The sequence below is a fragment of the Moschus berezovskii genome, chromosome 8 (assembly GCF_049115385.1).
Source record: "Moschus berezovskii isolate FMDL1 chromosome 8, NW_MosBer_1.0, whole genome shotgun sequence".
Taxonomy (NCBI): domain Eukaryota; kingdom Metazoa; phylum Chordata; class Mammalia; order Artiodactyla; family Moschidae; genus Moschus; species Moschus berezovskii.
The window spans coordinates 50,208,701-50,229,898 of NC_142467.1; the positions used below are offsets into that span (position 1 = coordinate 50,208,701).

A 21,198-nucleotide genomic window follows, 5' to 3' on the forward strand; every position below is an offset into this window, starting at 1 on the left:
CAGCAGCCCTGGTTAAAATGTCAGACTTTAGACATTAATTAAACCATTAAGTAGCTCTGTAACCCTGGGCAAAAAATTTCACTTCTGTTTACCTCAAGTTTCTAATACATAAAATGGGAAAGTAATTACAGGTTTTTCATGGGTCATTATGAAGATTTTTAAAAAGTGCAAAACCGTGCCTACAGTGAGGAATTATCAACAGCCAATGTATGGATGTGAGTTGGACTGTGAAGAAAGCGGAGCACCGTAAAATTGATGCTTTTGAACTGTGGTGGTGGAGAAGACTCTTGAGAGTCCCTTGGACTGCAAGGAGATCCAACCAGTCCATTCTAAAGGAGATCAGTCCTGGGTGTTCATTGGAAGGACTGATGCTGAAGATGAAACTCCAATACTTTGGACACCTCATGCAAAGACTTGACTCATTGGAAAAGAGTCTGATGCTGGGAGGGATTGGGGGCAGGAGAAGGGGACGACAGAGAATGAGATGGCTGGATGGCATCACCGACTCAATGGACATGAGTTTGAGTGATCTCCAGGAATTGGTGATGGACAGGGAGGCCTGGCGTGCTGTGATTCATGGGGTCACAGAGAGTCGAACACAACTGAGTGACTGAACTGAACTGAATGTAGTTATAACATCTAATCCACCCCTAGTCAGCTCAAGTATTTAAAGTATATCAGTCTCCCACATGAGGGCTGCTGAGAGACCCTGGAGAATAAGGTCCATGTTTTCTTCATCTCTGTAGCTCCAATTTGAGCATAAAGCCTGTCCACAGGAGGCCTCAATACACCTTGGCTAAAGTGCTTCAGGTGCCCAAAGCAAAAGTGCACAGCATCCTTCTCTAAGGACACAGAACCATCTCAAAGTATTGATATATTGTTAAATTTTAAAAGGCAATGAGTCAAAGTATGTATGTTATGCTGCCATTTGTGTAAAGAAAGGTGGGGAAAAAAAATACACACAATTCACCTTGAACAGCATGTATTAGGGGAACTGACCGACACGCACTCAAAAGCTCACTGATAACTGCACAGCCCTTCCTCCATATCCAGAGTTCCCCATGTGGCAGAGTCAACCCACTGTACACCGTGTAGTATGATAGTATGTATGTAGTGAAAAAAGTCCATATGTAAGTGGACCCACACCATGCAAGTCTATGTTTGTTCAAGAGTTAACTCTGTATGTACATACATAACGTGTATTTTCCCCACCTTTCTTTACACAAATGTTAGCACAGCATACATATTTTAATATCTTGACTTAAAAAACTTAATATTATTATAAACACACAAACACATTCCTATCTGTTTATATATACTAAAATTATCTCTAAAAACACAGAAAGTTAGGAATCTTATCTGTGGTAAATGGGAATGGAGCACTGAAGGATGGGAAAGATTTTTTTTTTCAGGATATATTTCTTACATCTTAGAGTTTGAACTAAGTATATTTTCTATTCAACAATAAAAAATTTCACCATAATAACATAAACCAGAATTTCTAAACCATGACACTACTAACATTTTGGGCCAAATAATTCTCTGGCACAAGAGGCTGTCCAGTGCAATGCAGGATGTCTAGCAGCATCCCTGGCCTCTATCAGCAGATGCCAGTAGCACTCTCTCCCCAATTGTATCAACCAAAAATGTCTCCAAACACTGCCACAATGTCCCCTGGGGCACTGCGCCCCTTTAAGAACCACTGATATAAACAAGTAAGGAATTTCCATTTTAAGATGATAGTTGCCTTTGGAAAGCAGCTACATAGATCATCCAGTTAAACCTCTAAAAAAGGCAGGAAAAACAGCCGATACTTATGGACTTCTCCTATCTGAAAGCTTCACATGTGATCTTTTTCAGGCAGTATGGTCAGGCACTGAGGATATGATTTTTTTTTTTAGAAGACCCAACTCAAAATTTTCCAGAGGGGGAGAATGAGTATGAAGTGACTGTGCCCAATCAAACAGAAGCCCAGGAAAGAGTCACAATCAGAATTTAGTTCTCTGACCAGCAGGACAGGAATCTTTACATAAGATGCCTTAATAATTCCTTTCTTTCCAAATGCAGGAGCCAGGATAGAATACTAGGTCTGTAACACTGCCCACAGTCTGTACTAGTAAGACTCCACAATAAATGCTTTAGGGAGACTGACAAGAAGAGACGTGTAAGACCAGGACAGTAGTGAAAAGACAGCAGAGTATAGGAGAAAAGGCAAATCAATGTCTCTAGGCCTTGGTTTCTGTATCTAACATAGAAACCACGAATTGGGCTCTGCTGCCTGTCCCAGGAATGCTATAAAGACATGGACAAAACACACACAGGGCACTTCACAAGCTGCTGTTCTAAACGCAATGCTATATATAAACACACTGGGTTACCCTGTAGGCTTTTTAGGAGCAGGGAGTGAACCGGAGGTGCTGGTCCCCTCGGCTGGCGGTGGCACGTCTAGTCCAGGACTGTCATTTTCAGTTGTCCCCAGAGAGACCTCAGGCTTGACCACTGGAGTCTTAATGACTGCTGTATCATGATTCCCAGGAGTTTCCTTGACCAAAACATGGGCATCTGAGATGATCACTTCCTCCCACTCATTCTCCTCACCCACTTCTCTTGGAGGAGCTACACTGAGGAGTTGGCTTACAGCTTCTGAATTCTCCAGAGTCAGTTTGGAAGTGTTTTCCTTAGCGGAATTTTGCTCAGTGGTGACAAGCTGCTGATTTCTTTTAACCACAGAGCCTTTGGAGGAGACACCAGAAGTCAATTCCACTTTGACTTTGGCTGGCTTTTCCTAGAAAAAACAATAAAACCTTTTATGCATGGGGCATTTTACAGTTGACAACACATTTACAAACATTCTCTCATTTGATCCTCATAACAATAATGTATGAGCAACAGATAAGAAGCTGAGGCTGAGAGAGGAAGAGGTTGACTTCAGGTCCCAAGTTTTTATAAAACTGGCCTGAACCTAAGTCTTCTGATTCCAGTTTCCTTTCACCATAATATTCAAGGCTATAGTTAGGATAAACCTATTCTTCTAATAAATTCTTAATGACATGTTTCTTTAGGTTTCAGCAAACAAATGCTGGCATTTTTCACCTCGACCTCTGACTGTTCAAGGCCTACTCCTTAAAAAAATTTCTTAACAGTGGTTATGGCCAGAATAGGACTCAGAGGTTTTTTCTTCCACATGAATAGTGAAAGGCACTATAAACTAGAAGACAAAACACAAAAGCTGGGTTCTGTCTAGGCTCTGCTTCATCGTAACTGCTTATGTCACCTGAGGCAAGCTTCACCTGATTTCTTATTTCCCATTATGGAAAAAGAGAGCTCTTGGGTCAAAGGCAGGAAGACAGCCTTTTGGGAGACTTAACTGTTCATGGAGGGGCAGGACCCCTCTTTGCACTTTCAGGAAGCTCAGTACCTGTGGCCAATGCCATTCAATTTCAGTATTATCTCCCAGTCACTGACTACCAAAACCCCCTTACATTTCTAAAGTCCCTCTGGGCCACATGGTGCCTCTGGCTAAGAACCAACATAGATGACCTTTTAAGAAATCTCCAATAAAGCATTCTTAGGTTCTAACACAGAGAAGGAAATGGCAACCCACTCCAGTACTCTTGCCTGGAAAATCCCATGGACCGAGGAGCCTGGTGGGCTACAGTCCATGGGGTCGCAAAGAGTCGGACATGACTAAATTACTTCACTTTCACTTTTCACTTTCATGCATTGGAGAAGGAAACGGCAACCCACTCCAGTATTCTTGCCTGGAGAATCCCAGGGATGGAGGAGCCTGGTGGGCTGCCATCTATGGGGTCGCACAGAGTCAGACACGACTGAAGCCACTTAGCAGCAGCAGCAGGTTCTAACACATGATGACAAACCATGAGGACAAGAAACATTCTAAGTAAACTATACTCAGCTTCCTGACTGCTTAAGAGGGAAGTTAGCAGAAAATCGGGAGACACGTTAAACCAAATCCTTGAGATGAGATATTTGAGCAAAATGTTGCCCACTGAGTAGGCTATAGACAAAATTTTTTTGCAGGAAGACTGAGTAATTTAAGCCAACAGAGCAAAAAAACTTGAGCTAGTGATCTCACATTTCCTTCACTCAGCGTACCCTTTTTAGATGTCATTTTCTTTCAAGATGGAAGACAAATACTACCAGTTCCTCGTGCAGAGACCTCAATTACTGCTACAGGAGTGAGGCCTTGAGCTAAAGAGCCTTATATACCATCTTTTGTTCCGTCCAAATCACTGGGAACTGTGCCACATGTTTCTTGGATAATTTTAGCCAGTATGAACTCCAGAACAATATAAGAAAAGGTGAGTCATTTCCTGACTGGCATGGACATATTTGGAACTTTCAGAAACTATTTATACTTGTTCCTTTAAAAATCTGAACTCAAGAAATCTTAAGATTCCGCAGCTTAACAGCACAACAACGCCTGCAGTTTGGTTTAGTGGAAAAGGCAATAGCATAATTAACAATGTGAATGTAACAAGTCATTTCTCCTCAATCTATTTTTCCTCAGCTGGAAACTGGGAGTTGAACTAGCTGATAACCAAAGTCACTAAAATTTTAAATGCATTTATGCTACAATGTTACCCATTTTCTTCTCACAATTACTTATTTTGTTCCAAGGAGACTTAGAAATCACAGTATATACTCTTTATATGGTAATTCTTTAAAATATTTACTTATTATTTATTTGGCGGCATCGGCTCTTCGTTGCGGTAAATGGGCTTAGTTGTCCATAAGAAATGTGGGATCTTAATTCTTCAACCAGAGACTGAACCTGTGTCTCCTGCATTAGAAGGTGGATTCTTAACCACTGGACCACCAGGGAAATCCCTACATAGTAATTCTTGCAAAAATCTTGGAGAAAAAAATTTCTGACCTAGCAAGGAAAGACAGGAGACAAGTAGCCAAGAAAAAAAATTTATGCATGTCATGAGTTCGATCTCAGAAAGAATGGCTTAAAAGTTATTTCAATAAAAGGGAGGGGAGAAGACAAAATGAAAAAGGAAAGAAAGCCAAAGTCAAAACAGAATCTGAAGCAGATTATGCACAGGATCGGTTAGACTCTTTCACGCAAAAGCACAGGAAACAAGGTCATTTGTCAGACCTGCTGTGCATCAGTGAAGAAGAAGGACCAAGGAGAAGTCCAACTACTACCCAATTCAATCTTCCTACCGCAGCTGGGGAAGTATATTTTGGGAGAATGATTAGGTGGGAATAAATGAAATGGCTTCACAGCAACACAAAAACTCCACAAAGCCCTATGTATTTCCTGCCCCTTGAAGTGTTACCGTTCACAGCAATAACAAGAGACAATTATACTGCTGCCAACAATGAGAGGACTGAATATACAATTACACTAGAAATGAACCATCCATTTTGCATGCATAATTTCATCTGACCCCTCCGACAACCCTACTGATGCAGGTAATATTCTTAATTTCTATTTACAAATGAAAGGAAGCCTAAATCAAGAACAGAAATGTAGAATGACTTTCCCAAGGTTACAAAGTTAATACCTGAGTAGGGGTTTGAACTGAGGAAGCTGACTCCAGAATTATATTCTTAATTATTAACCTATTCTGTCTCCAAAACTGGTGCTATCCTGAACTTCAATACTTAGCCAGAGGGCGAAAGTCACTATCCTGATAATTTTCTGAGAAATGTTCTCTGGAAAATGCCCCAAAGGAACTTAGCAAGTACAATACTATGTAAGTTTTCTCTACAGAGAAAATAAGTTTGGACCATGAGTTGAAACACATGATGAACACAATCCTAAACTATTTTCACAACAACAATGCCTTCTCTTTCCTTTTCTATCTACCCAGATTCTATTGCTCTTTCCAAACCATCTCCTCTATAAGACCGCTTCTATTTTAGTCCTTTTGTCCCTAATTTAGTCTCATATCAAAAATGTGGCAAGTATGTATGATTTATAGTCAGTGCCGAGTATACAACAGGTAACAAAAAACATGTTCTGAGCTGAACATCACAGGGGCATAGCTCTAATGCTCGTTTATTTACTGAGCACCATTTATTTGGAGACTGAAGTACATATTTGGAAAGTTAAACTATGGCAGAGCTTGAATATTGGGTTAAAGACCTCCACTTTTAATAGAAGCTATAGGAAACTAAGTGGGCTTCCCTGGTGGCTCAGACGGTAAAGAATCTGCCTGCAATGTGGGTGACCTGGGTTTGATCCCTGGGTCGGGAAGATTCCCTGGAGAAGGAAATGACAACCCACTCCAGTATTCTTGCCTGGAAAATCCCATGAACAGAGGAGCCTGGTGGGCTACAGTCTGTGGGATTGCAAAGAGTCAGACACTACTGAGCAACAAACACTTTCCACATGAACCTAAAAGGACTCAGAGCTAAGGAATGAGATGTGCCCTGTGTTCATGAATAGCTAAGCAGTTGGTGTGGAGGGTGGATTGCTAAAAATGTGACCCTAACAGGAAATGAATAATTTAACAGTATAGTCATTCATGGAAAGCTATGAAGCAATTAAGGATAACGTTTTTGAAGAATATTTAATGATATGGTATGGTAAAAGAAAAAAGACAAGATACAGAATTTCTATACCCACAGATAATGACTAGAAAAAATCTTAACAGACACTGAAATCTTAACAATGGCTTTTCTTTGGATGGAGGTTATGGATAACATTTAATTCTTTCTTCTTAAAAAGAAAAAAACTGACTTATTTGTAGCATCAGAAAAGTTAAATTAATATTAATTTAAGTCATTTATTCTTAAGGGGAATGGTAAGTTTACTTTGTGCGGCTGCCAAAGCAGTGATGGCCAATGGACTTTACCTTTGGGATCCACTTCCCTCCAAGGAAGTTACCACAGGTAGGGCACTTAGGTGGTTTGTGCCTGGTGACATATGTAAAGGAGCAGCCTGGGCTCGTGCACGTCCCATGGCCCCGTCGGGTGTATGTAGTAGTCTGTAAAAAAAAAGTAAAGAAAAGGTCAGAATCAACAGTACAATCTAATCTCTCTCAGATCCTGAAGACTATTATAACCCCAACAATGGCAGGAGGATACCAGCTTGCAAAAATTAGCCAGTTCATGGTCTTAAAAGGTCAGAGTTGGAAAGGCCCTAAAATACAACTAATTAGTTCACTTTTTAGAAATGGAGACTGAATGCAAATGAAGACAGACAACTGCCTAGGGTTACAGAGTTAGGTACCAGAAGAATAAAAACTATGATAAAGTGAAGTGAAGTCACTCAGTTGTGTCCGACTCTTTGCGACCCCGTGGACTGTTGCCTACCAGGCTCCTCCGTCAGTGGGATTCTCCAGGCATGAGTACTGGAGTGGGGTGCCATTTCCTTCTCCAAAAAAAAAAAAAGTTACGATAGTTACAATTAATTAATTAAGTGAAGTACCACACAGTGCTGAACACTCTATCAATATCTCATTTAAAGTTCTCAGCAATACTGACTATCTCCAGCAAGCTACTGGTTGCCTTCGTCTCAGGTGTGGGTCACAGGACAGCTCTTGGAACTGGGAGAACCAGTATTCACAAATCAGACTGTTCTGGAAAATTGAAAGGTGCTCAAGAATTTCAAAGGGTGGCACCAGGTCTTTGTGAAGGTGCTCCTAGAAGGTGTTGTTCCTGGAGCAGTGGAGGTTCTCTCCTCAGATCTGGGGAAAATGGCTGAAGTGATGGAGTCCAAGATGGAGCAAAGTTTCCAAACTGTTACTTCTTGGAGGAAAAAGAAGGAACAAGAACAATTCTGTAAACTCTTTATTGGTGGTTTGAGCTCTGAAACCACAGAAGCAAGTCTGAGGAACTACTACAAGCAGTGGGGAAAGCTTATAAGCTGTGAAATCGTAAGGGACCCTGCAAGCAAAAGATCGAGAGGGTTTGGTTTTGTCACCTTTTCATCCATGGCTGAAGTGGATGCTGCCATGGCTGGTAGACCTCATTCTACTGATGGGAAAACAATTACCCCCAAACGTGCTGTCCCGAGAGAGGAATCTGGACAGCGAGGGGTTTTCCTAACTGAAGAAGCTTTGTTGGTGGAATTGAAGATATGGAGGAACATCATCTTAGAGATTACTTTGAGAAATATGGAAAAATCAATGCCATTGAGATAATTACTGATAGAGAGTCTGGAAGAAAAAGAGGCTTTGGATTTGTGACTTTTGATGACCATGATCCCGTGGATAAGATTGTGTTGCAGAAAAACCATACCATCAACGGCCATCATGCAGAAGTGAGAAAGGCCTTTTCTCGACCTAAAATGCAACAAGTCCAGGCTTCTAGAAGTGGAAGGGGAGGCAAAGCTGGTTTTGGAGATTATTCTGGTGATGATGGAAATGTTGGACCAGGGTCAGGACGAGGAAGTAGTTTGGAGGACGATCTGATGGATTAAGAAGTGCTCAGTGGACTTGGTCATGGTTATAATAGGTGTGGAGGATGACCAGGAACTGGCAATTTGGGAGTTAGCCCCGGTTATGGAGGAGGAGGAGGAGTTTATGGTGGTGGAGGATTTGGATAGACAAGAGGATCTTTAGCTTCCTATTTTACATGGACCTGACTGTACAAAGAGGAGAGAATAAGAGCCCAGAGGTAACAGGGCAGCTTTAGGCTATCCAAATAATTAATGAAAACTCTTTTCTCAGTCATGTCATGACTGTGGCAGTGATGTAGCAGAAGACACCAGAACAGATGCAGAGTCATTTGTGAATGGATTGGTATACTTAAGAACATCACCTTACTATGGAGGAAAGAATGAAAAACATTGCTTTTGAGACAGTTTCCCAATCAATTTTTTTGTTTCTTTCAAGTAAGAGGATAGAAGCATCCTTTCTTTGATAACATTAATTTTTTAAGTGTCCAGTGACATGTGAACCTGTTTTCAAGATTTTTCTCACAAAGTTTTGAAAAACTGTTTTCTAGGATCACGGTATAATGAGACATTTAAAAAACTGAAGTGTCTTGTAGTATTAAGAAGTTGTTGTACATTTATGATTTAATAAAGACTTCTAAAGGAAAAAAAATAAAGTTCTCAGCAATACTATAAGGTAGGTATTACTACTACTGAGGTTCAGAGTGGTTAAATGCTTTGTTTCAAATCATGAATCACGTGGTGACTCAAGGACAGAGAGACAAGCCTAGAAGACAGATCTTTTTGATTCCTGGTCAAAACTCCTTCCATGTATCCTGCTGCACCTACGGCTCTCCATACATCAAAGAACTTGCTTCATCTTCATTCTTATTAGTTAAAAATCAGAGAACCTAGAATCTAGGATTCAAAGATACAAAAACAGTCCAGTCACTAAAGAAATGAGAGGGAACTCCAGTTGAAACCAGGTCCTTTGACACTCAACAGAATTTGAGTATTTGCATACATATATTCAATCACTGGCTCACATAATCTCTGGTGATTTCCCTTTGAAGAGAATGTATTACATTTCAGCTACAAATCGAAATTAGCCACGCTTCATTTCTTGATTAATGCTGGAAAGAAAACATTTCCCTGTCAGATCTGTTTGGTCACTTATGAATGGTTTGCTTAACTACTAATTCCTATCTCCCTAGCTTGACCAGAAAGCAAAAACCTCCCTTAAGAAACACCAAACTGCCTCTAGGCTGCCTCTGGCCAGAACACCTAAGGAAAAAAGGATATAACAGTGGTAGCAAATCAAGGATGAGTATGAAGTTGTGTGGCATCAGGAGAAAGGATTTGGGTTCCAACTTCGTCACTGACACACTGAATGAGCTGGGAGTAATTCATCTTTGCTCTTGGGCCCTTGATTTCCTCTTTTGTACAATCACTTGCCCTTTCTGCTTAATGGGTATATCTTGAGGAACAAAAAGTTTGTAACACTATTTTTAATGGAAAATAAAACATTTCTCTTTCCTCTGACTGTGGCCCCACACAGAATAGTCATTCTGAATACATTCCCAGAGAAAAGTTAGTTCCATAAATAAATCACCACCAACTTGGAAATACTCCTAAACAGCAGCTTACAGAAATGACTCTAGAAAATAGTGCCAGTGTTCAAGGCTGATGTTGCCTTCTTAAGTAGTTCTAGAAGAGCTTAATTAACATTTATTAAACCATGAAAGAACATTAATTTCCTGAAGAGTAAAGACTCAGGAAAAATAATTTACTACAACTTACCTAATAAAGTATTGTTTATCTGTAGCAGGAATTTTAAGAGGAAAAGACAGACTATGACAAATTAAATATATGTACCTAAAAGAAACCAAGATATGTATCCTAAAAAAAACCAATACAGTAACGAAGACAAAGTTAACAGGCCATAGACCAATAAACGAGATAAAATGGATTCATTAAAAATATTCAATTTGGAGTTCCCTGGTGGTCCAGTGGTTAAGAACCCACCTGCCAATGCAGGGAACACGGGTTCAACCCCTGGTCCGGGAAGATTCCACATGCTACAGGACAACTAAGCACATGTGCCACAACTACTGAGCCCAGAAGCTGCAACAACTAAAGCCCATACACTCTAGAGCCCTAGCTCTGCAATGAGAAACCTGACCACCACAGCCACAGGGTAACTCCCACCCACCGCAACTAGTAAAAGCCCACATGCAGCAATCAACACCCAGGGCAGCCAAAAATAAACAAATAATTTTTAAAAAAATATTCAAGTATTTCAAAAGAAAATAAAACAAGAAGAGGACATATTTAAACCAAATCATATTAATAATCACAGTAAATATATACTGCCTAAATACTAAATACCTAAATTACAGATAGTCAGACAGGTCTTGCTCTTACAGCCAAACTATATGCTGTCTACCAAAAAGGTACTTTAAATACAAAGCCACAAAAAGGTAGAAGGATGGAAAAAGATATAGCTTGTTAATAACAATAATCAAAAGAAAGCTTGATATCAGAAATAAGTAGATTTCACAGGCAACAGTGTGAGAGATAAATGTCATTTCTTAATAAAGGAGCAATAAACTTATCCAGAGAATTTAACAATCCTAAACGTTTATGTATTTAATAACAGTTAAAATACATGACACATAAACTAACAGAACTGCAAAAAGAAATACATAAATCTACAATGACTGGTGGATGCTTTCTTAGTAGTTGACAGAAACAGTCGACAGAAAATCAGTAAGAAACATTATAAATCAACTCAACCTAATCTGAAATGTACAGAACACTCCATCCAACAGCAGATTACACACTCTTTTCAAATGTACTTAGACCATTTATCATGAGAATCCATACTCTGAGCCATAAAATAAGCCACACTCAATATAAAAGGATTCAGGTCTTATACAAACTACAAAGTTCTAATCACGATGGAATCAAATCAGAAATCGATACAGAAAGATATCTGGAAAATCCCAAATATTTGGACAGTAATACACCTCTAAATAACTCAAGGGTCAAATAATTTAGAAAGCATTTCAAACTGAATGGAAATGAAAACATACCCTACCAAAATTTGTGGGATGCCACTAAAGTAGTGCTTGAAAGTTAAAGTCGTTCAGTCGCGTCCGACTCTTTGCAACCCCATGGACTAAACAGTCCATGGATTTCTCCAGGCCAGAATACTGGAGTGGGTAACCTTTCCCTCGAAGAAGGCAATGGCACCCCACTCAAGTACTCTTGCCTGGAAAACCCCAGGATGAAGGAGCCTGGTGGGCTGCAGTCCATGGGGTCACATAGAGTCGGACATGACTGAAGTGACTTAGCAGCAGCAGTAGCAACCTTTCCCTTCTCCAGGGGATCTTCCCAACCCAGGGATCGAACCCAGGTCTCCCGTATTGCAGGCAGATTCTTTACCAGCTGAGCCACAAGAGAAGCCCAAAGTAGTGCTTGGAGGCAAACTAAGCAGCTATATTAGAAAAGAAAGTCTCAAATCAATAACCTCTACCTTAAGAAACTAGGTAAGACCAAATTAAACCAAAAGTAAGCAGAAGAATGATAATAAAGATCATGGCAGAAATGAGTGAAACAGAAAGTAGAGAAATAGCTAGGATCAATGAACCCAAATGTTCCCTCTCTGACAGCAATAAAATCAATAACCTCTAGCAAAGTTTATCAGGAAAAAAGAAAGAAGATCCAAATTACCAGTGTCAGTAATGGAGAAGGAAAATCACTACATATTTTATAGACATTAAAAGGACATAGGTTCCTCAAAACTTTAAACACAGAATTACCACATGATTCAGCAATGCTACCTTTAGGGTATTACATCCAAAAGAACTGAAAACAGGGACTCAAAACAGACATTTGTATACCAAAGTTCATACCACCACTACTCACAATAATCAAAAGGTAGAAATAAACCAAATATCCAGCAATGTTTATGAATGGATAAACAAAATGTAGTATACACATACAACGGAATATATTTTAGCCATAAAAAGGAATGAAATTCTGATACATGCCATAAGACAGATGAACCCTGAAAACATGTTAAATGAAAAAGATTAAAAAGGTAGCATTTGAATGAGTCCACTTATTTGAGGTACCTAGAATACACAAATTCCAAGAAAGTAAAACAGCTATTACTAGGGCCGAGGGCAGAAAGCAGGGGCAGGGAATGGGGAGTAACTGTTTAATATACAGTTTCTGGTTGGAATGATGAAAAAGTTCTGAAAATGGATATTGGTAAAGACTGCATGACACTGTGAATATACTTAACATCAACAGCATTTGAACTGTACACTTAAAATTGACTAAAAGGGTAAATTTCATTACGTATATTTTACCAGTTTTTTTTTTTTTTTAAAGAGTAAGGGAATGTTTTAAACAATTTTATGTCAATAAATCTGACAATTTAGATGCAATGGACAAATTCTGTGAAAGACAAACTTTCAAAGCTCACTACAAAATAAATAATCTGAATAGTTCTATATATATTTTAAAAATTGGACTTGCCATTATAAACCTTCCCACAAAGAAATCTCTAGGCCCAGATGAGTTCACTGGTAATTCTAACCATTTAAGAAAACAATAACGCCAGTACTATACAAAACTCTTCCAAAAAACAGAATAGCAGAAAATATTTCATAGCTCATTCTATGAAGTAAGCATAACTTTGATACTAAAACAAGAAAAACACTGTATAAGAAAATTAAGAGACCAATAACATGCCTCATGAATATAGATACAGAAATTCTGAACAAACTGTTATCAAATCCAATCCAATAATATATTAGAAGAATAATATATCATTGCTAAGTGAAGTCTACCCCAGGAACACAGAGTTAACATTTGAAAAATACTATTAATCATACTAACAAACAACAACAACAACAAAACCCAATCATCTCTAAAGACACACAAAAATCCAATATCCAATCCTGTTAAAAACTTCCAGCAAGAATAACTTCCTAAACATGATAAGGGTATCTATGAAAAACCTACAGCTAATGATGAAAGACTAAATACTTTCACCCTAAGACAGACAGGCAAAGATGCTGGCTCACACCACTTCTACTCAACAGTGTACTGGAGGTCCTCCACAAAACCCTAAGACAAAGTCTCAGCCCACATGCTGCAGTGTGTGACGGAAATAACATTGAGAATCAAAAGACCTGGGTCCTTGTTCTGCCTTGTTTCGCAGCTCAGTGACCCTGAATCATAGAACAAGTCCTTTTTCTTCTTTGGACCTTTTCCCTAACCTGCGCAATAACAGTACTGAATTATATCAGTGATCTCTCAAGTTTTCAACATCTACACTTCAGAAAATATAAAAACCATGGAACCTATCCCGAGAAATTACTTTCTCAAAGAGAAAAATTGGTATGTAACTTGAGTTCAAGGATCCTGTGGAGCTCTATTCACAGACCCGCCCCGACTCCCTCACCCTCAGTTAAGAATATCTGAACCAGAAAATCTCTGCAATCTCTGCCAGTCCCCATGTCCTAAGTTCATTAACAATTTTAGAAAACTACCTGAAAGAGAATTCTTACAGAGCCATAATCTCCATCAACTCCCCACATACTAACCAGTTTGATGGAGGTGGGGTTCTCCACAACCGAGTAGGCAGGAAGAGGCAACATAATGAACTGTGTGGCTGGTGCAGAGGAGCTACTCTCACCGGAATCCTGCGGGTACAGGGAGAGAAGACAGTTTTATTGAGATGGAGTAAAGAACACCCAGGAGCACTCATAACACTGAAGACAATCAAGTCCAATAACCAGAGATAACATGCTTATCCAGCGGATGCATCAAGAAAATGTATGAAACTATAATTATCTCAAAATAAAAGTCTAACTAAGGACAAAGAAAACCACTACCACAGGGAATGTGCTATCCTGCTATCCTCATTTTACAAATGAGAAAACGGAGGTTAAGATACTTCAGACTCCTAAGATCACATAAATAGTCAAAGAAACCAATTCTTGTGACCTTGTCAAATGTTCTTAGGAACCTATTAATCTACCTTAACAAGGCCAATGGCAGGCTTCATTACCATATACAGCATTGTGGCAACATATAATAAAATTTATGCCTGGCAAGGAATCCTTTGCAGGGCTATCTGCTCTCATCTGTCTAGGCTGTAGGGGCCACTGCACACTGGTCCTCTTAGATTGTGCAGGACAACTACCTCTTTGAGGATGCCATCCTACCCAGGATGAGAGACAGCCTGGTGGCAGCTCCCCAACTCTTCACTTCCAGGGTCCATGCTGTGGAATCACTGAAATCACTGCTCTTTCCCCTCAACTGGGCATGACTGGAAAGCCACTGGGAACAGACCTCCCCCTTCTTCTCGGCTATTAGCCTGATCAACCTGGCTATGAAAAGAACTTCCTTCTTCTACTTACTTTGTGTCCAAGACCATTTACAATCCCTCCTGAACAGTTTTCAAGATGCTATTATGTTTGCTGAAACAATCATAAGGGAACATAAAATCCTAACCAATGCTAACAGCCTAACAGATCCTGGCTTTGACTCATGAACAGCCCAAATATCATTCCCATCCCTCCTGCTAATGTACCTTATCTCATCTGAAGAAAACACTGGCTAAACTGAGCAAGAGAAGATGTGAGAGAGCCTAAGAAACTGAAGAAGACTTTGGACCAAGCCTAGGGGCAAAAAGGCTCAAGAGGACTGCAGTCCAACTCAGAAGTGCCACACCAATTCCTAACTACCACTACTCCAGAATCACACTGCATGGGTCTAGCTGCCTTTTTAACTCTCTCAGGTAAAGCACAATCACAGTACCTGTCACTTACCCTCATGACTGTTACTACAGACATACTCTCCCCAACCTGGGGGTGGGGCACAGCCAGGCTTCCAGTGGTGAGGTCTGATGAGCCGTTCACTAAGGTCTCTTCAATAACCAGGCTTGTCTGATAAGGTTGGTGGCTCTCCCCTACCTCCAGGGAAGCCTCATTTAGGAGCACATCCTGGCCGAGGATCTCTGAGGTGGCGATCTCCTGTACAGCACCAGGCTGGGCAAGGGCTCCCACATCCTCAGCTAAGGCCTCTACAGCCAGGCATTGTTCTGCCATGCCTGCATGGCTGGGCACTGTCTCCAGGGCAGTGTTGGACACAAGAGATGGTCCTTTGGGGGACATCTGGTTCTGGGCCACACACAGCTCTAGTTGAGGGCAGCTTTGCTCCTCCTGCAGGCTGCTCTTGGGGATGATGATGTAATCTGAGCGAGGGAGGATCTTGCGGAAACCTGGGATGTCTGGAACCACAGCAGTTAGCCCAGAGAGCTTAGAGTTCTGATGATGAAGACGCCAGGTTGGGGAGACAAGCAGAGATAAACAGAGTCAGACCACATGAATATACACGTATAAGCTTTTTTTGTTTTTCCACAGAAGAACCAGAAAGAGTCCATTCTCTTGACCTGTGACTTAGATAGGGTCAGCCTCTGCCAACAGCAATGTCATCTTCATCTGAATCACACTTTAGCCAACGTAACTTACTCAGTCACAAAGGAGACAGAGAGTGGATTAGACTCTATAAGGGGCACTGATCTTGGCATCATGCAACTGTGAGATGAAATCCCAGATCTAGTGGAGTCTTAAACAAATTCTTTCCCCTTTTTAGGCTTTGCTGCCCTATCTGTACAGCAAGGGAACTGAATCTGGCTATTTATGAGTTCTTTTCCAGCTCTGCAACTTTAGGATTTCAAAGTAGCTTTAGATGCCAGGATGTATAATGGAGATTTAGATGCCAGGATGTATAATGCTCAATGAAACATTAAAGCATAAGATACAAACCAACAGGCCACTCTGGATCTCAGGGAAGCAAGGAAGAATTCGGACATCAGAGCTTCTCCCAGACTTGCGAAGAAGGCTTCACGACAGAATGTGTATAGGGAAGTGGTTATATGATAAGGACCTGAATATACTAGGGGAGGTGGGAGAATATAAACATGAACACTGACCTGGGAAGGTTTAGAAAATACTTCCTAAAAGCAATACTATTATCATGCCCCTTTCTCAAATGAGGGAACTGAAGCAGGGTAAACTTTCGCAAAACACACAGTCAGTGAGTAGTGAGACTGAGACTCCAGGCCAGGTCTTCTAAGGAGCCAGAAGACCAGGCACTGGAACACTGGAAGCCACAGCTCTGCATGGCTACCTGGAACCAAGAAAAAGGTGCCTGTGTTTTATTTTTTCAATTTAAACTGAAAGCTACCCAACACGGAAAATAGAAAAGTTCAAAGTGAACAGATAAGTAAGAAAGGAAATTAAATGGACCAAAAACTAATTTTAGAAGCATCATTTTAAAAGAACTAAATCAATTACAAAAGTATCTTTAAAAAAAATCTAAAGAAGTGGATAAGACTCTTAGGCTACAAAGGAAGCACTCAGGTGAAACTTGAAAGCAAACTGTCCAAACCCATTATGGAGCCTTTACTGGAGAGATAATGAAGAAATGATAGTCTCAAGTCACCCTTTGAAGCCGACAGGTCAAGAGAACAAAACTAAACGGTGGCAAATACAAAGGCTGGTCTGGACTTTATCAACAAATCCAAGCCCTGAGAAAGCAGGGCAGCCTGAATGACATTCCTCTTACACACTGTAAGGAATGACACTGCAAACATAGGCCCCGCAACCTGGAAAGAGACCTAAAGAGCTGCAAGGGACATAGCCCACCACAAGGTCTCCGACACAGGTTCCCACAGTACGCAGGTAGGAGGGTCCCACCTGCACACCAGGTAATTGGGGAGAGGTCAAACAGCATATAAAATCTCACCCAGTCTTGGTACATCCCAGATGCTCATTAAATGTCACCTTTTCTTATTATATGGGCACTGGACGTTTAATCTACTAAAGAGTGACATTTACTGACCAAGTCAATATGTTCCAAGAACTCAGCCAGGTGTTTTACATTATCTATTTTAAACATTGCGAACAGATACTATCATCCCCATTTTACAAATAAGGAAAGCAGGACTCAAAGCTTAAATGATTCTTTCAAGGTTATAGCTAGTTAATACCAGAGCTAGTTTATTCATAATAATCTTGGGGATAGTGGTGGAGATGATGGTAGATACAAATTTACATACGGGTAAAGAAAAATCATTATAGTTGATCTACTTAAATTTTTTAAGTCTTAATAAGGATCTATAATAACACCCAGTTTTAAAAGTCATGTCAGGGGACTTCCCTGGAGGCCCACTGGATAAGACTCTGTGCTTCTATAACAAAGCGGGCATGGGTTCAATTCCTGGTTGGGCAAACTATGATTCCACATGGCCAAAAAATTGAAAATTTTTTAAAAATTAAAAGCCATATCACTTCAGGATTAGGTAAAATTTTCTTGTATCATGGGCAATAAGTTTGTGACTTTATAATGGGGAAACCAAAGAAAATATGTGTACCTTTCCTAGACTCCGCCTTTCCTTCTCCACAGGGATTGTTTCCTAGATTCACAGTTTACAAACAAATCATCTAGAGAAGGAGTAGAGTGGCATCTCCCAGATGGTAGGTAACACAGAGCTCTACTAAGAAGAGAAATGCCAAGCCAACAAGGACAAACTAATCTAAACGGTGGTCAGTAGCAGATGGGCTCCACTAAAGGAAACATAACCTGTTTTGCTATAACATTGTCATTGCATTCCTGAAAAACCTTTGCTCTACACGATCAAAAAAGTCAGAGACTCTTGTTTCAATTGGAAAAAAAGGAGTTAAGGTGAAAAGGTTTCAGCTTACAATAACAAGGTTATTTTTCCTGCAGGAATTTTAGTTAAAAAAAGCAGTACTAACAGTTGTCAGTACATTTTATTCTTGTGAACAATAATAACAAAACGGCTGACAGACACAAACCAAAGAGCTTTCTTGCTTATTTTTTAATGCAAACGTCCAAAGGCTTAGTCCCCTCTGTGAACTTCAGCTTTAGCCTTACACTTTTCACTCAGTAGTTCAATACCAGTGCTAGAACATGGTCTTATATAAAGCAGCTGTGTCTACCTCTAAACTCACAAGCCTAATTGCTGATTATGGGATAACTGATAGTGGTCAACACAACACAAATTAACAATATTCACACTCAGCTGAAAACATGAAAATCCACGGTGTAAGGAAAATGGCTGGAGAAGCTACTCAATGAAGGGAAAGGAACACTAACTACTCACAAGGCTGAGCGGCTCCAAGTTTTGCTAAAACTCAGAAAAGGAACCTAAGGCTCACTGGAGATGATGTATGGCCACAAGCAAAGAGTACAAGAGAGTGCAGGGCATCATCAAAGTGGGAACAGAGAGGGAGTTCCCTGGCAGTCCAGAGTCTGGGACTCTGTGCTCTCAATGCCATGGCTCAGGTTCAACCCCTGGTCGGCCTGAGATCCTGCAAGCCATGCGGTGCAGCCAAAAAAAAGAGAGAGACAATATCAGACCCAACAAAGGTAAAAATGACTCAACTTAAAAGTTTTCCCAAGAGAAGAAAACAGGAGAACAAGAGGTTGGATTCCCCAAGCCTTACCACTAGAGCAATGCAGGTATTAGCTGAAGGGGGAAAAAAATAAGTACTTACAGGATCCAGACCTTCTTTCTCCAGTTTGGCTTTCTCCAGGTAGTAACTCCTCTCGGCCACACTGAGAAGCCTCCAACTCTCACTAATCTTCTTATTGATCTCAGACTGAGGGAGGTGGGGGAGCTCCTGCTGCACTTTCAGGTAGATGTCGTAATAGTACAGAAGGTAAGCGGACCTGAGGAAGCAAGGACTTCATAAGGTTTCCCCTCCCTCAACCAGTAAATTCTACAATATTTGAGTAGTGAAGAGTTAAATACAAAACGCAGCTTTTCATTTCAAAAGCATTTCTGTAAACAGAGACTGAAGCAAAGAAGCATTTAAATAATATCCCCAGAGGGTAAATGACAGGTGGTTTCTCCCTCCAGAAACCTGGAAGCAAAGACTTGTCTGGTTTACTTCACCACCACCACTTTTTCTGCAGGGAGGACCAACTTTAAATCCCAATATGGGCAAAAAACAGATACAAATGTTCTGTCATTCCACTTTTAGGAAAAGGTTAGAGGACTGATTACCACTCACATCCTCATCTACACAGCCTTTGGTCATCTCTCTGGTAAACAGCACCGACCGAGGCCGAGAGGGAAGCAAGCAGACCTATCGAAGTGACCCAGAGCTGGGAGACTCAGCAAGAAGTCTGAGGAGTTCAGTTAAGGAGGAGATTAGAACTACAATCTGGATATCCTTTATAGGTATCACTGGTGCTACTTACAATTCCATATTTTTATTGATGCCCTAATATTTAGACAACAGTGGTATTAATAATGCAGGATATGGTTCTCTTGTACAAAGCTTCCCACCATTTGTTTGCCTATTTCCTGCTACAGCCTAGAAACAGGAAGAAAATTTGGAAAGGAATGACAATTGCTGACATCAACTGGTTACTTCCTACTCCCCAACTCCCTCTCCCCGCAACCCCACTACCCCCATCAGGAGACTTCAAGAACTGACATGGCACTCTCAGTGAATCTGGACACAGTCTAAAGTCTTCTTGTTCAACAGAGCTCTCCAAGCAGATTCTGTTTATAAATGCCAGCTACCAAAATGTGTTGGCTAACCTGGGTTTCTTGGCCTTTTCTCCATGTATTTTATACTTTTTCTTCTTCTTGGGTGGCCCAGGGGAGGTATAACAGTAGGCTTCCTCAATTTCCTCCATCACGACAGTTACCTCAGTACCATCATACGATGCATCCATGGCTAGAGGAAAGTCAAACACAAACAAGTGTCAAGAATCTACCTGAAAGAGGACAGCAGCCTCCCAATCCAACGATCCCTTATCTCTGCCAGGGCCTTAAGACTCAGTCATTTCCCAAACTCAGCAGATGGATCTTAAGCACCACCTGGGGGACCTCCTAAATACATAGATTACAGGATTCCACCTCAGCCTTCTAATCAGAATCTCTGAAGGGCATGGCAATCTGTATCCTTAACAAGATTGTTGTGCCATGTGCTTAGTTGTTCAGGCATGTCTGACTCTTTTTGACCCTTTGGGCTGTAGCCTGCCAGGCTCCCCTGTCCGTGGGATTTTTTCAGGCAAGAATATGGGAGTGGGTTGCCATTTTCCTCCTCCAGGGGATCTTCCTGATCCAGGAATTAAACGCTCGTCTTCTGTGTCTCCTGCACTGCAGGCAGATCCTTAACCTGCTGAGCCATTGGGGAAGCCCTCCATGATGAAGCTCCAATACTGTGGCCACCTGATGCAAAGAACCGACTCACTGGAAAAGACCTGATGCTGGCAAAGATTGAGGGCAGGAGGAGAAGGGGGCAACAGAAGATGAGATGGTTGGATGAGACTCAATGGACATGAGTCTGAGCAAACTCCGGGAGACAGTGAAGGACAGGGAAGCCTGGCGTGCTGCAGTCCATGGGATCGCAAAGAGTCGGACATGATTCAGTGACTGAACAACAACATCTTTAACAAGGGCCCAAGGTGATTCCTCTAACTAGGCAAATCTGGGATCACTAGCTTAGCCCTTTCACTTATATTCACTCATGAGACACTCAGTAATCCTTCAACTCAAAGATTTATTGGCCCCATGTTATAAGAATTCCATATGGTAACAGGTGAATACTTGGCCAGGAGTCAGTTTTGGACACTCCCTCATGTTTCATGCTTAAGTAAAATGCTTCATTGATTTTCATTCATTCAAACGTGTGATAACTGCCAATATGTAGGAAGTTTCTTTACACTCGGCCAGCTTGTGTGACTCTGGACAGGTCCTTAAGCTGCTTTAGGTT

The 21,198-nt window shown here is 40.8% G+C and overlaps 1 protein-coding gene and 1 pseudogene across 2 annotated transcripts in view; one reads left to right on the forward strand and one right to left on the reverse strand.

Annotated features, from left to right (window-relative positions):
- HMGXB3 (HMG-box containing 3) overlaps positions 1-21,198 on the reverse strand; it is a 63,638-nt gene that overhangs the window by 39,834 nt on the left and 2,606 nt on the right. The window contains exons 2-8 of one of the 2 annotated variants that reach the window (XM_055431493.2): positions 20,019-20,157; positions 18,964-19,138; positions 15,208-15,705; positions 13,978-14,076; positions 6,834-6,965; positions 2,639-2,785; positions 2,379-2,542 (exon numbers count right to left, since the gene is read on the reverse strand). In XM_055431493.2, coding sequence (XP_055287468.2) covers positions 2,379-2,542; positions 2,639-2,785; positions 6,834-6,965; positions 13,978-14,076; positions 15,208-15,705; positions 18,964-19,138; positions 20,019-20,155 — 1,352 coding nt within the window. In that variant the 5' untranslated portion in view covers positions 20,156-20,157. Of the gene's footprint in view, positions 1-2,378; positions 2,786-6,833; positions 6,966-13,977; positions 14,077-15,207; positions 15,706-18,963; positions 19,139-20,018; positions 20,158-21,198 lie in introns of both variants that reach the window. The other variant, XM_055431490.2, reaches the window with a different exon arrangement.
- On the forward strand, positions 7,677-8,401 carry LOC129559587 (heterogeneous nuclear ribonucleoproteins A2/B1 pseudogene; annotated as a pseudogene).